A 15,833-nucleotide genomic window follows, 5' to 3' on the forward strand; every position below is an offset into this window, starting at 1 on the left:
ATTCACAGATTTCACACAGATATAAGGACAGACCAAGTGTTTCAAGAGGTTTATATATCTACACTGGGCAGACTTCCTGCTTGTTTCATTGGTATTGTTGGTGGCCTAATTGTGTATAATCAGAGAGCTGCACCTTTCAGACTATCAAAGGTAATTAATATATAGGTGAATATTAAAAAATGGAAAATCCAGGATAGAATAACATTGATATTATGAAAAGGATAGATTCCTACTCACCATATTGAGGAGATGGTGAGTCACAGACAGCACAACAAAACAACTGTTAAAAATTAAGCTTTCAGTCAAAAGGCCTTAACACATACACATTCATGCAAGCACAACTCACACACACGTTACTACTTTCTCTGGCCACTGATGCCAGATTGTGAGCAACTTCACATGGTGGGAGGAGCAGTTTGGGTGGTGGAGAGAGGACGAGGCTGGGGTGCGAAGGGGAGTGATAGCAAGGGTGGGAGGGGGGACAGTAAAATGCTGTTTCCTCCCAATCTCCTCAAAATTATTTGAAGAATTGTTGCAACCCATTTCTAAAATTACAGAGCAAAATCTAATATCATCACATTAAATCAGTTTGGTTTCCAGAAAAGCAAGAGTACAACATGCGCCACCAACAAATTTGTCAAGAAAATTTGCTTATCTTTGAACCAGCCCCAAAAAGTCACAGGAACTATATGTGACTTTATGCAAGCTTATGAAAACTTTTTACTATGTAAAGCAGTTTTTACTGCTGCAGTAGAAGTTTGAAATAATTTAAACAATTTTTAACAGACAAAACAGAAAGGGTAGCTGTGATATTAAAACAGAGGAGTCTGGAAACAATCTGCTCTTGTTGCACTCCCATTAATGACTATATACCTTTCCATTGATTTTCATTTTGAATCTAGCAATCCATGCTCTGTACGTATTTGTTGCATGTGCCTAAATCTGTCTAGATATTATTTAGACCATATTTCACATTAATTCAGTATTCAGATCATAATTTTTGGTATGCTAATTACAATGATTCATTTAGTTATTTGGAAAACATGTTAAGAATAAATAATAACTGGAATTACTGCTATAGCAGGCAATGATAATTTTGTATAAAACATTCTCGGTATTCTTTCCACGTCAGTTCTAGATAAAATCTCGAGCTTTCGATGATTACCTCCATCGTCATCGTCAGGAGTTGACTGTCTCCACTGCTGCTATGATAGCCTCTATATAGCCCGAAAGCAGCTTCTGATTGGTCGGCTTATGATTGGTTGGCGATTACGTGGTGCTGTCTCAGATGGTGTCACTGTGTGCACCGGTGGCGCCACCACTTCCATTTGAACATAAACCTTGGAAAGAACGTCTCTGCTGCTTCTCTGCATGAAGCGCTCATTTCCACGCACAGCTCGGATGGTATCCGCTGTCGTGGTTAAAGTTCTTTTGGCTCATTCTTATTTCAACAGCCTCCTTAATAACAGAATCCCAGTATGTGGAGGCATGGGGCAGAATTTTAGTTTCATCGAACAATATTTTATGTTTGTTCGTGAGGCTGTGATCTGCAATTGCCATTTTCCCCAGCTCTCTATTTTCAATATGGTGTTGGTGTTCTGCACAGCGGTCGGAAACAGTACGAATAGTCTGACCTGTATAATTGCTTCCACACTCACAGGGTATATTATAAACCCCAGGGACCCTGAGGCTGAGATTGTCCTTAACAGGGCGCATCATCTCCTTAATTTTCTTAGGGGGACGAAAAATCGGTCTTATACCACGTCTACGCAGGACTCTTCCTATTTTGCTGGAAATTGCACCACAAAAAGGAAGAACCACAATCGGTGTTTCATCCTGTGAGGTTGCAGCATTTTCACGTTCTCTTCTTTTGGAGAATGCTGCCTTTATATTGCATGCACCATAGCCGCTCTTTCGGAACACGTTCTTCAGGTGATTAATCTCGGACCTTAAGTGGTCCTCGTCAGAAACAGTTTTGGCTCTATATACCAACATGTTCAAAACAGCTCTCTTCTGAGCAGGATGATGGAAACTCTGTGCATTCAGGTCTAAATCGGTATGCATCGGCTTACGGTATACAGAGTGGCCAACACGCCCATCTGCCTGTCGTTGTACTAAAACGTCTAAGAAAGGCAGTCTCCCTTCCTTCTCCATCTCGACAGTGAACTGGTTTTCGAATGGATGCTGTTCATGTGTTCCATGAATTGTTTGAGAGCTTCTTCGCCATGTGGCCAGATCATAAATGTATCGTCAACGTAATGATAATTTTTACTGACTTAATAAGTAGTTTTGGAAACGTTAAAACCTGCCATTAGAAAGCTAGAGATCCAGCCTTTACAGTAACATATTTTAATCTTCCTGGAACTCAGTAACTTATCAGATAACTGGTACTGAAGTTCCACCAAAATTAACTGTTGTTTTTGTGCCCTTAATACCCAAATTTATTATTACATCTTTGTTGCTCTAATTTTCCTGGAACAAATGACACTCATCATTAATCAAGTAACCCACTAATTAAGAATTTCCATAATTTAATGTAATTTCAAATATGGCAATGTACTCATAAATGAGGAATTGGGAGTGCATGTATACAAAATAGTTCTATAAGCTCTTGTAATTTACTAACTACTCATTATGCAAACCAAGTTATTGTTGGAACATACAGCTTATCCAACTTAGTAAATGTCAAGCATAAAGTTTTATACACAATTATGTAGTTTCCAAAATCACAAAATATCATCATGCCAGTCTGTAAACACATCTAACCCTGAAAATTCTACAGTCCTCCGGGAGTAGCACAAGACCAAGAACTACATAACAAGTCTGCTACCAGCATTCATACTCATTACACCTATGTATTATTAGGGTATCTTCTGTGGATATTGACTGTACTGCTGTCCTCATTTTTTCTCTAGTGTCTTTACTCTCGAGCAGCAAACTGTTGTTGTATTAAAGCCATCTGTTGCTTTTCCATTGCCATATGTTGGTGGTGTCACTCCTCAGCATCGATTTACAGAACTGTGCATTTGTGCAGTCATGTTGTTACTGTTGTGACATGGTGCAAAATCACATTTACTTGATGACAAGTAGAAGAAGAACATGAACAATTACACGAGTCCAGTACACAGAACCAAGTCCATTATTATCATCAGTAAACAGCAAGCATGAAACTAGCCAATACCACATCCATAGAGTGTCTGTAAAGTTTGCAAGTGACATTACAGGAGTGTAATTAAATAACATCAAACAAGGAATTACAAGAACCTGCTCATGCCTTGCTCTGTGGGCCAACTTATGCCATCCTGTGGTGGTGTCATATGATCCCACATGGTGGGGTGTGGGGGTGGCGGGTTATGTCTGCTCCTTGTGATCCTAATATTGCCACAATAAATAATAATTTAAATAATATGCTCATATACCATGAACAGTACAAGAAAAATGTTTTTGGTAAGTGAGAAGACAAAAATAGTCCTCCAACAGCAATACCTTGTAGCAGTCGTGAAAGAATGTGACAATCCTGTTGTACAAACTAAAGACAGCTTATTAATTGCCATATTATAGCTTAATTTGTAGATCAAATGGCTGCTTTCACAGGTAACCTTGCTTTAATGAGATAGGAGATGCATGTGAGAGGACTGGAGTAGGTGGCATTAGGAACATACGTGGGACAGGACTTGCATCTAGTTCTGTTACAAGGATATGAATATTGAGGCAAGTGGTTGGGAGTAGGGATGAACAGGGATATTGCATAGGTTTGGTGGTCAGTGGAACACCACTGTGAGTGGGGTGGGAAAGATAGTGGGTAGGTTACCTCATTTCAGTGCATGAAGAGAGAGAGTCAAAACTATGGTAGATAATGTGATTCAATTACTCCAAGTCCTGGGTGGAACTGAGTCTCAAGAGAGTGCTTCTTTGTAGCCAGAGAGTGAGTATGAGGGAGATAACTGGAAACACAAGGCATGGGAAAGCTGTTATTGAACAAGGCTGGAAGGCAATTTCAGTCTGTGAAGGCCTCAGTGAGACCCCTGATAAATTTGGAGAGGAACTGATCATCACAACAGATGCAATGACCACAGATAGGGTGGTTAGGCTGTATTGAAGGGACTTTTTGGTGTGGAATGGGTGGCAATTCTTGTCTTGGATGTATTGTTGGTGGTTGATGTGGACAGAGGTACTGATGGAGCCATCTTTGAGGAGGAGGTCTACATCAAGAAAGGTGGTTTTTGAGTTGAGGAGGACCAGGTGAAGTGGATGGGGATGAAGGTGTTGAGGTTCTAGAGCAACATGGATAGGGTGCCCTCACCCTTGGTCCAGATCACAAAAATGTCATCAGTGAATATCATACAGGTGAGAGATTTAGGATTCTGGGTGGCTAGGAAGGCATCCTGTAGATGGCCCATGAATACCATATTTACTCGAATGTAAGCCACACTTTTTTTCCAGTTTTTGTAATCCAAAAAACTGCCTGCAGCTTAGAATCGAGTGAAAAGTAAGCAGAAATTCTGAAAAATGTCGGTAGGTGCCACAACAACTAACTTCTGCCATCGAATATATGTAGCACTACACAGGCAAGCGTTGCAGGCACAAAGATAAATACTGGCGCCAAAACCTCTGCGTCAGTAAATAAATTAAAATAAAAGGTAGAAGAATGTAAACATTATGCCATGTATTCTTTCATGTTTGCTGCTATCTCATTTAAATCCTGTCTGCCTAATAAACTACGAAAAGAGAGTGAGACAACAGCAAATGCAGAAGAATATACATATCATATCATGTTTCTATTTGTATTATTCTTATGCTGAATAGTGTTACAGTCAGAAATGAAGCACGGCAACTGACTAGATTTTTAAATCTAAGATGAATCTAATTTCTGTGCAGAATGTAATGTACTAAAGAGGCGTCCACAAAGATTTTCAAATGGAGAAAAATTTTTGCTAAACTTTCGTTCAGAACATCTATCATATGCAGCCTATTATTTGGTTCTTGTTGATCATTATCAAAGAAAGCTGCAGTGTAAGTAACAACAAATAGCAGTCTCTTGCCACTGTTTTGCTTATGAGACAATTTCTCTCCTTTCTTATATTTAATCCACGGTAGCACTCATTATCAGAATGCGACAAACAATGCATGACACAGTACAATAATGCATTTTCAGTTTAGAATGACATAAACACCTATAACAAAGAGAATGGCACTTATCAGATCAAAGAAAAATAAGCAATCGATTCAAACCAGACGAAGCAAGTGAAAAAGGAAGGGTACCCATATAAATACGGATGGAGCGCCTGACATATACCAATGGCTACTTGGTAAAGCTTAACTGTTAAGCTTATGACTCGAACCAAACTACTGTAGCTGTATCTTCATCTGTTCAACCTCAATTGTGTCTCATGTTACAATGGACCAACTTTGTTTCGATTTGGAGGTGCGGTCTAAAACTTCTCTCTCCCCTTGAATTTCGAGTCTCAAATTTCAGGTGCAGCTTAGATTCGGGAAAATTTTTTTTCCTAGATTAGGAGTCTCACTTTTTAGGTGCAGCTTAGATTCGAGTGGGGCTTAGATTTGAGTAAATATGGTAGGTTGGCATAGGATGGTGTCATGTGGGTGCCCATTGTTGTATCTTGGATTTGTTTGTTGGTAAAGCTTTCAAAGGAGCAATAATTACAAGTGAGCCTATAGTTGGTCTCAATGAGCAGGAAGCAGGTTTGTAGGTGTTAAGTCAGTTTGGTGTTGAGAAAGGCAGTTTTCAATAGCTGTGGAGAGGAAAGCTATGGGTCAACCTAGTACGGCTGATATGAAGACGGTAGAAGATGGTAGATTCTGACCAGGAGAGGCAGAGGGAAGAATGCCATGTTGTGAGAGTCTCCTTGATTGCATGACTTTCATTAGATAGGGGAATAGCCAGCCCCTGAGAGTCAATCCACAACTTAGCAAAAAGGAATTTGATCTAAAGCTGCAAATCTGGGCACCAGAAGGATCATGGAGAATGGGAGTAAGTGGCTGCTTCCCCCCTCCCCCTTCCTCCACTCCAGCCAGATACTTAGCAACTTCTTTATCTGGGATACCCACATTGTGGCCAGGAACCAAAAGGAAATTAACTGAACAAGCATCAGCCCCAAGATTGGCAAGAAGGTCATGGATGGCAGAGACAAAGGGGTCATGGGAAAAACACTGGATGATAGTCTGAAGGCCGTTCATTGAGTCCATACATGACAAGCCTCTGGTGAAGGAGGACCATTTAATAATGCAGGAGGCCCAATACATGGCCATCAGTTCCACACTAAACACCGCACATGTGGCAGGCAAGAGATGGAATTCAATGACAACAGAAGACATAAAGGCGTATTCCATGTGACTGGCAGATTTTGAGCCATTGGTGAAACTCCAGAAGAGGCAGGCAGAACAAACAATGGAACATGACTGGAGTGATGGAGGCTTTCAGTCCCTTGACAGAAAAACACGTTTCATTCAGGATCTTTCTACTTATAGCCCTATGCTTGTTTTACACATATTAAGCAATAATCTCTGTTTCTTTAGAAGTTTCTGTACAATATCTGTACACCCAGAAAGTTCCCTGCCATTATGAACTGTTCTACAGAGTACATGGTCAACTAATCTTCTAAACTTGAGCTGTAGTTCCTCCACATGTTCCTGCCCTGTGCTGAAAGTTTGAAGTTCCTCATTCAGATATGACATTACTGATATTTTATCTAGTTGACTGATCATGTATATCTCTCTGTTTGTTTTTGTTGTCCTTTGTACTTCGGTTATCAGTGTTACCAAAACCGCATCATGGTCACTGATACCAGTTTAGATGTGGATATCTTCAAAGAGGTCATATCTATTTGTTGCCACTAGATCCATTATATTTTCATCATAAGTGGGATTCCTAACTAACTGCTCTAGGTAGTATTCAGAGAAGGCATTTATTAATGTTTCACAGGATGTCTTATCACACCCACTACTAAAAAAATTGTAATTTTCCCAGTTAACTGTTGGATGATTACATTGGCCGCCACTGATGATTAGAGTATGATTGGGGAACTTATGAACAAGTGAACTGAGGTTTTCTCTAATGTTCTCAGTTGCATCATGAGATCAGTCTGGTGGGTGATAGAACAATCTAGTTATCATTTAATGATACTTAGTCTTTGGTCTCCTACAATTTCTACAAATTAGAGACTCTATATTACAAGAGTGAGAACATTGAACTTGAGAGTTCAGAAACAGATCTCAGTATGGGCAATCTAGATTTAAGCATATTTCTTTGGTTTCGTCTCTTCCACTTCAGAAACTGTGACTCCAGATATGACTTGTATCCAATTTGGAATCAAAAGAAGACTCATTGATTGGTATATTTCTCCAAATGCACTTCCAGGATCATTTGTATTTATGCTTGTTTCTTCATCCACATTGCTGCAACTGTTTTCTAGTGCATTTCTTCTGTGTGATGATCATCAATGATGTATCAAGTACAAGAGCTTAAAATGACTTGTAAGTTTTTTCCATCCCATTTTCCACGCACATAATCAAATTTTTTACTGGATTTTCTTCTCCATATGGAAGTTAAGTCTACTCAGAACAAACCCTCTTGCATTTAATGTGGAAGACATTAGAAGTACTACTTGGTTCTTGAAAAGGAATGACCATACTGGCTTTCTCATACATTATCTGATCGTTACAACTCTCAGAGATGAACCACAATTATTGTTACACGAAGGACATAATCAGAAAATGGTTTTTCATGTTGGGGCAAAACTCTTGAGTTGAAAGTGAGTGTAAATGCAACTGTTTCTTTATTATGTGGCATTTTGTCTAATCACATTTTATATTTAATATTTCAGAGATCCGCTAAAACAGTCACTCCTTATTAAGCAATGTTTTGTTCATATATATATTGTCACTACACATAACTACCTCTAACTACAATTACAGGTTTTGTGCAATTCCCTTAAAATAATTTTGATTTCAGCTAGATGTTGGCTTTCTGCTATGTCACAGTTCCTAGCAGAAAACTTCTCTTCATTGATTTCAGAAACCCAGTAAACTGCTGTGCCCTGTTTTTGATGTAGAAAGATGAACCTTTTAAAAAGAATCTTCTTCACATTAACTGATATGTTTTGGTACACTGGCTGTGGGCAGTTGCAATATGTAGCTTTCAATTAAGAAGATAACTGATCACAAGGGTTATCATTTGGAGCTGTATTGGCTGATTTCTTGTTTTTACTGCTCATTGAAATACCCAAATCACTGAGAGCATTTTCCTTTTTTTCCCTCTCCAGATCTTAATCTGCCTGATCAAACCTAATACAAGTGTGGTGAAGTGTCCTAGAGTTTGTCCACTAATGATAGTTTCAGCTCAACAAGCATCCATGGCATCTGCATATAATGCATCTTGATACTGAGAATATTTTATATTGAGTTTTGTACCAGCTGTGCAATATAGGCAGTTGAAAAGACAAGACTCCATTTGTGTCTGATGGGCAATGTTCCACTATTACAATGCATGATGGTCACAGAAGGACACCAACAATGAGTGTTCTCCATACAAAATGCAATCAAGGAGTAATGTACAAGGCTCTGTTTGTAGACATATCAGAGCTACTTCATACTGGTAACAACAATTGGAGATATACTACTGCCTGACAGTTAGTTTCAGTGATCACAGTTTGTAGTCCCTCACCACCAACCATTCCTTGTACCACAGCTGCATGGCTCTTTGACTGAACAGTCATACATCACCCTGAAGAGGAATGGCACACTGTGTTATGTTGTGCTTGTTTCCTAGGCTGTTATGTCTGCTTGTCTATGACCTAATACCCACCAGAATGATATACAGGTTATTTGACTATTATAGGTACAAATGAAAGGGGGGAGTTGAGGAAAATGAAACAACAAATAATTCTAATAAACATAGGTTCAGAAACCAATGGTTCCTCTGATATGATGTATTATGATAGGGTACATGAACAAGTATAACAGAGTCCCTGGAGATCCAACCTGCAGATAACCACCTGAAGACAAACATGTAAGTTGTTTATAAGCATAAGCATATGATAATTATTTTCAAGTTCTTTTAGCTACAGATTATGATTATGCTGTGAGCAGTCCAAATGAACCACAGGGAAAACAAAATTACTTTGTGTTGAGGCAGAACATGGAATATTGTTATTGCAGTATTAAAAAATCAAACCCAAAGTGACCTCTAAAAATTTACCACCACAAAACTGCTCCCCTAAGGCATTATTAAATTATGTTAACAAAAAGGATGAAACAATGAGAAATAAATCTTTTCACACTGCAGAGGAAAGCCAAAAGTTGCTAATCTCCAAATGAAACAGAAGTAAAATTGAACTGCATGCAGGCAACCAATGGCGAAGTATAGCCACTGTATTTCAAAATAAGCGCAGTCAGAGTTTAACTTGCATAATAAAGCAAGGCTCAGAATTACTGTGTAGTCTATGCTTCTCTTTCTTTAGTATGGGATATGGACTGTGATTTTGGTGTTTAGATATGACCTGAGTTGGTAACCCTTTGCTCACAGCTCCAAGCAGTGCTGGCTTTAGTCACAAAGCTTGAGGATGTTGCCATTGGACTTCGCTGTGGGGGCCTGAAGGTGGGGATGCAGGGTATGTCTAGCATATCCCTGTGTCTCTGTACTGGTCCACTACTGTGAGTGCCTTGGTTACAACCTGCATTGAGGGCGACCCCTCACCCATGGTCTGGTGGGAGGTTGTTTCAAGATGTGGGAGGCATTGAAAGACTTTCTGGGTGGCCGATCGAAGGGCCTTCCTGGCTCTTCTGATAAACAAGTTCCAGACACTATCTGTGGCTGACAGAGATGGTGAGCTGGATACAGTCACTCACCCTGTTCAAGTGGAAGTCTCTGAGCCCACAAGATTTAGGCATTCATGAAGGAGGGGATTACTGGTAGTCAGGAGCTCCAATGTCAGGTGTGTTATGGAGCCCCTTAAGGATATGGCTGTCAAGGAGGGGAAGAAATCAAATGTACACTCTGTGTGCATCATTCCCAGTGTGGAATAAGTGCTTCCAGATGCCATGAAGATCACAGGGCGCAGCCAAATGCAGGTGATGGCTCATGTTGATACTGATGATGCATGTCACTTTTAACCAGAAGAGCTTCCCTCTGGTTTCAAGCAGCTAACTGAACTGGTAGAGGCAGCCAGTCACACATGAGAGATGGAGACAGAGCTCACCAACTGTAACACCAGAGATGTGACTGGCTGTGGACTTTTGGTACAGATCCAAAAGGAGGGTCCAAATCAGTGACTCAAATGGTTCTGTGATTATTTAGATTGCAGATTTGTTGACTTGTGCCATTGGGTGATGGGGTTTTGGGTTCCACTTAATAGGTCAGGTATCCACTACGTGCTGCAGGTGACTACACAGGTAACAGGGATTGTGAGGAATGGACTGGGCAGTTTTTTACATTAGAGGGTCTCAGGAAAGTGCAGAGAGTGCTTCAGCCTCATAGGGTGCAGGACAAACACAGGAACAGGGCAGACATAGCAACAATCAGTATTGTAACTGTAAATTGTTGTAGCTGTGTTGGGAAAGAACCAAGGCTTCAAGAGTTAATAGAAAGCACTGAAGCTCAAATCATTACTGATATCAAAAGCTGACTAAAGCCAGAGGTAAATTCAGCTGAAATTGTTACAAAAAACCTAATGATGTTCAGAAACAGTAGATTAAATGTAGTTGGTGGTGGTATGTTTGTTTCTGTTAGAAGTAGTTTATCTCACAGCAAACATGAATCAGCCAATTTCTGTAAGTTAATATGGATGGAGGCTATATTTGACAAGTGAAACAAATTAATAATTGTTTCCTTTTACCAACCTCCAAATCAGATGATTCAGTTGCTGAACAGTTCAAAGAAAAACTTGAGTATCATCTCAAATAGTTACCCCACTCATACAATTATAGTTGGTGGTGACCTCAATCTGCCTCAGTATGTTGGTGAAAATACATGTTCAGTGCTGGTAGGTAAAACATCATCAGAAATTGTACTAAATACTTTCTCTGAAAATTATTTTGAGCAATTAGCAGGAGCCCACTCAAAGTGTAATTTGTTGTGAAAATGTACTTGACCTCTTAGCAACAATTAAACCTGAGCAAATAGGGAGTGTCATGGCAGATACAGGAATTAGTGACCACAAGGTTATTGTAGCAAGATTGACCACTGCAACATCCAAATCCACTGGAAATAAATGCAAAATGTATCTGCTTAAAAAAAAGCGGATAAAAATTTGCTTGATGTATTCCTAATAGTTAGTCTACAGCCCTTCCCAACAAACTATGTAAGTGTAGACTGAATGTGGCTTAAATTTGTAGAAATAGTATCTGAAACAATTGAGAGATTTATACCAAATAAATTAATAAAGGATGGTACTGAGCCCACATTGTGCACATAACAGGCCAGAACATTGTTGCAAAAGCAATGAAAAAAGCATGCCAAATTAAAAAGAACACAAGAGCTCCAAGATTTGTAATGTTTTATTGAAGCTTGAAACTTAGTGCAGACTCCATTGTAAGATGCTTTTAATAACTTCCACAACAAAACTCTGTCTTGACATCTGACTGAAAATCTAAACAGATTCTAGTCATATGTAAAGTACACCAGTGGCAAGATACAATCAATAGTTGTTGAGTAATACCAGTGGTAATGCTGAAGATGACAGCGTCACTAAGTGGAGTTATTAAACATAGTTTTCTGAAATTCCTTGACCAAAGAAGATGAATTAAATATTCCAGAATCTGAATCAAGAACAATGGTCAACATGAGTAACTTAGAAGTAGATATCCTTGGTGTGGCAAAGCAGCTTAAAGCACTTAATAAAGGTAAGTATTCTGTTCCAGATAGCATTCCAATTAGGTTCCTTTCGGAGTATGCTGACACAATGGCCTCATACTTAGCAATGATATACAACTGCTCATTTGATGAAAGATCTGTGCTAAAAGACTGGAAAGTTGCATGGGCCACACCAACATTCAAGAAAGGAAATATGAGTAATCTGCTGAATTATGGACCCATATCACCGACATCAATTTGCAATAGGATTTTGAAACATATACTGTGTTCAAACATTATGAATTATCTCAAACATAATGGTCTATTGACACAAAGTCAGCATGTATTCAGAAATCATTGTTCTTCATTATTTGCATGAAGTAATGAGTACTATTGACAAGGGATCTCAAATTGATTCCATATTTCTAGATTTCCAGGAAGCTTTTGACGTCATTCCTCACAAGAGACTTTTAATCAAATTATGTTCCTATGGAACATGTGACTGAATTCATGATTTCCTGTCAGAAAGGTTTCAGTACACAGTGATCAATTAGACCTTTTCATGAAGTTTCAATCGCTAGCTTTCTCCTCTGAATGTGAAAATATATTGCTGTCACCAACCTACATAGGGAGAAATGATCAGCGTTATAAAATAAGAGAAATCAGAGCTCTTATGTAAATATTTAGCTGCTCATTTTTCTGACACACAGTTAGAGAGTGGAATAGTAGAGAAATAGTCTGAAGGTGGTTTGAAGAACACTCTGCCAAGCAATTAAGTTTGAGTTGTAGAATAGTGATGCAGATGTAGATATAGAGGTAGATACCTCAGTAAAGCTACATCAATCAAACAGGAAAAGATTTCCTCATTAAAGTTTTTTTTTTAAATCTTGCTTAGAAGAAGACTGCATAATCTGAGAAGAACAAATGTTACCACTTTTTCAGTGCTGCATCTTAATAACTTGGCAGATAGGTGATGTGTAAACAAAGAACTAAAAAGTGAAATACAGAGATACAAAATATTTGCTGGCAGTTTCAGAATGCAACATTTGTGTACTTAAGCAACTTACAGAAAAAAATCCATACTTCACATGGTTTTCACCTAAACAAACTAGGAAATAATGTTATAATAACAGTGATTTTAGAAGTAGTAAATAAGATCTCAGAAGTGTGATGTTACACACGTCATACTTCTCATGAACGAGAAGAATGTGTTACCTGGAAAATAAAGTATGAAATCTGCTGTTGTGAATCTACACCATTCCAAGCTGAATATTAGATTCTGTTGTAGCAAGGAAATACCCTCAATGAAACCAGTTCACAGAGAAGAATTCGAAGAACAGTGGTGCGTAGTGTACCTGGTACAACATATTATGGACTACCCTTGGAAGCGCCTCGAAGTAAGTGACCTGGGACAAATAGAGCTATGGTTCTGAGTGATATTTTTAATGGAATTATCCCAAAAATAAGAAAGCACAGACTTTGTCAGGGAGCCAGTCTAACAAACAATAACCTGTTAAACAGTTTCTGCAGCAATGTACCTACTACTAAAGAACAAGTGTATTTGATCAAAATACAAGGGGTATGAAGCAAACCGAAGTTTCTAAATCTTGACTTAGGTGGCACAGAATCCATAAGCCACGCACATATGTTATATCTCACAGAACACCATGTAGTGAGTGGAACTGAAATACCTCTAACTGATGGATAAACATTAGTAGCAAACTATTGTCAAACTATTAAAGAGAAAGCTGGAACTGCAGGTTATGTTTAAACTCTCATAATATTTAAATCCCTAGACATAAGTATTTACTGTGTAAATCTCCATTTTAAGCCTGTGGAACTGAAATTGCCATACTGATATGTCAGTTGCAGTGTTGGCAGTTTACAGGGCTCCTGCAGAGGAAGATGGGACAACCTTTGAACAAGATGTATTAAAATAAACAAAGGATGTAGATATTGTGGATGATTTTAATATCAGTTTCTTAGCTAAAAATAACATAAGGGAAAACTAGGACACCTGATGGAATTATATAACCTAACTGCAGTACTTAACTTTCCCACTGGAGTAACAAGTATCTGTAAGAGACTAATAATTGACAATATGTTTATTGATACAGGCAGGAGCACCAGTACCAGAGTAAGTCAAAATCTGAAGGTTCTCTCAGATATTTATGGACAAATTATTGCAGTAAATGACATAACCTGTGCTACAGAGTCAAACATCCTCCTAAATCTTTCAGGCCAGTCAATAATGATACATGAGGAACCTTCAACCTTTACTTGCAGTAGACTGACTGGAGCCCTGTTGCAAAAAGGGAAGTTAGTGACAAACTGAACCTCTTCGTCAATGAGTTTGTGTCATTTGCTTGAAGCTGTATTACAAATAATGATTATCAGGCTACTAAATGGAAACCCTCAGTATTACTAGAAGGATCAGAATACCCTGTAGAAGAAAAAGAAATTTATATGAATCAATGAGGATAGCTGATGATCCTTTAAAAAAGGAGAAAATAGAGAGTACTGTAATATTTTAAAAGGGTTATTAAAAGTCCAAAACTATGTAGATCACAACTGAAACTGACAACTCTAACAACAAAGCAAAAACCATCTGGAAAGTTATGGAAATGGAATGTGAGGGAAAAAAGTAGAGTGCATGTCTGATATAGAATTAGGTCAGCGTAGAAATATAATAAAAGCAGCTGAGGAAGTTGCTGATATCTTCAATAGGCATTTTTTTAACAGCTGCTGAGAAAACTGGTTGAAAATGCTCAATAACTGATGTGATAGCACTTCTGCACAAAACTAGGAGTGCCAAAATCAGTCAGCTGTGTGTAGCTCCCATCACAATAGGATCAAGAAAGCTGGAAGCAGAAAGTTTTTCTGGGGTTGATGTTATTTCCACAATGGTATCTGGACTGTGTAATGATTACATAAGTGCAATACTATATCACATATTTAACAAATCCCTATATCAAGACATGGTACCACAGAGTTAAAACACTAATGATGATGATGATTTGGAGGTGAGAATGCTAAACTGCAAGGTTGTGGCGGCAGCACCGTCCAACGCACAAAGGGCTGAACTACAGCACTGCCGACACAAGTAGGGGCAGCTGTACCGTTATGCGGAATTTCGGTAACGGTGCGTCGCACACCGGACCGCACGGGAACAAAGCCACCAGCAGTGCGTCGCCAGCGCGCCACGACACCCAAACCAGCAATCACGCGCCCGAGCCGCCGAACGCCGTCAGAATTCGGCGCCCACGAGCCGCCGTCCGCTGTAGAGACCCGACCTCCAGCTGCAAGTGCCTTCGGCCGGTAACTCCAGTCGAGCGTTCGTCACAGCTCCTGGACCTGCGTTCGCGTCGTTTGCCTCCGCCGCATCGGGCGTTGAGGCCGGATCGGCACCCGCGCCAGCTTACCTCATTCGCTTCTCCGTCGAGCTCCGGACATCGCGCACCACACCGCCCGGCTTGTCCGTAGTAGCTCCCGGACCCGCGTTCGAGTTCCGACGGTACTGCACTCTCGCAAGCGCCTTCGAGACGTCACCACCAATGACCTGCAACGCGCGCCTTCACGCGCATCGCTACGGACAGTCGCAGCCAGTGCCTGCTGCCGCTGTCACTAGCCGCCCGCGCGAGGACACGCCCACCGCACGCTCGCCGGTCCGGCGCGCTGACGTCACGGGCCGCTGCCCTTCCGACGCCGACCGACCCCCGCCAAAGCTGCCGCACTGCCATCTCGCAGTGCGCGAACTTTAAACACACGCGCACACCGAACGATTGCCGCTTTTTCGCAGCTACGGAGCTCCGCTCTCCAAGGGGGGATCTGTGTGGCGGCAGCACTGTCCAACGCATGAAGGGCTGAACTACAGCACTGCCGACACAAGTAGGGGCAGCTGTACCGTTATGCGGAATTTCGGCAACGGTGCGTCGCACACCGGACCGCACGGGAACAAAGCCACCAGCAGTGCGAGCTAGTCGACGCGACGTGACACACGTCTCCCCAGTTCTTCCGCCGCGGA

At 40.2% G+C, this 15,833-nt stretch overlaps 1 protein-coding gene across 1 annotated transcript in view; it reads left to right on the plus strand.

Annotated features, from left to right (window-relative positions):
* LOC126457781 (uncharacterized) overlaps nt 1–15,833 on the plus strand; it is a 111,994-nt gene that overhangs the window by 17,910 nt on the left and 78,251 nt on the right. The window contains exon 2 of the mRNA XM_050094367.1: nt 9–150. Within this exon, the coding sequence (XP_049950324.1) occupies nt 9–150 (142 nt within the window). The remainder of the gene's footprint in view (nt 1–8; nt 151–15,833) is intronic.

This window comes from Schistocerca serialis, chromosome 2 (assembly GCF_023864345.2).
Source record: "Schistocerca serialis cubense isolate TAMUIC-IGC-003099 chromosome 2, iqSchSeri2.2, whole genome shotgun sequence".
NCBI classification, from domain to species: Eukaryota; Metazoa; Arthropoda; class Insecta; order Orthoptera; family Acrididae; genus Schistocerca; species Schistocerca serialis.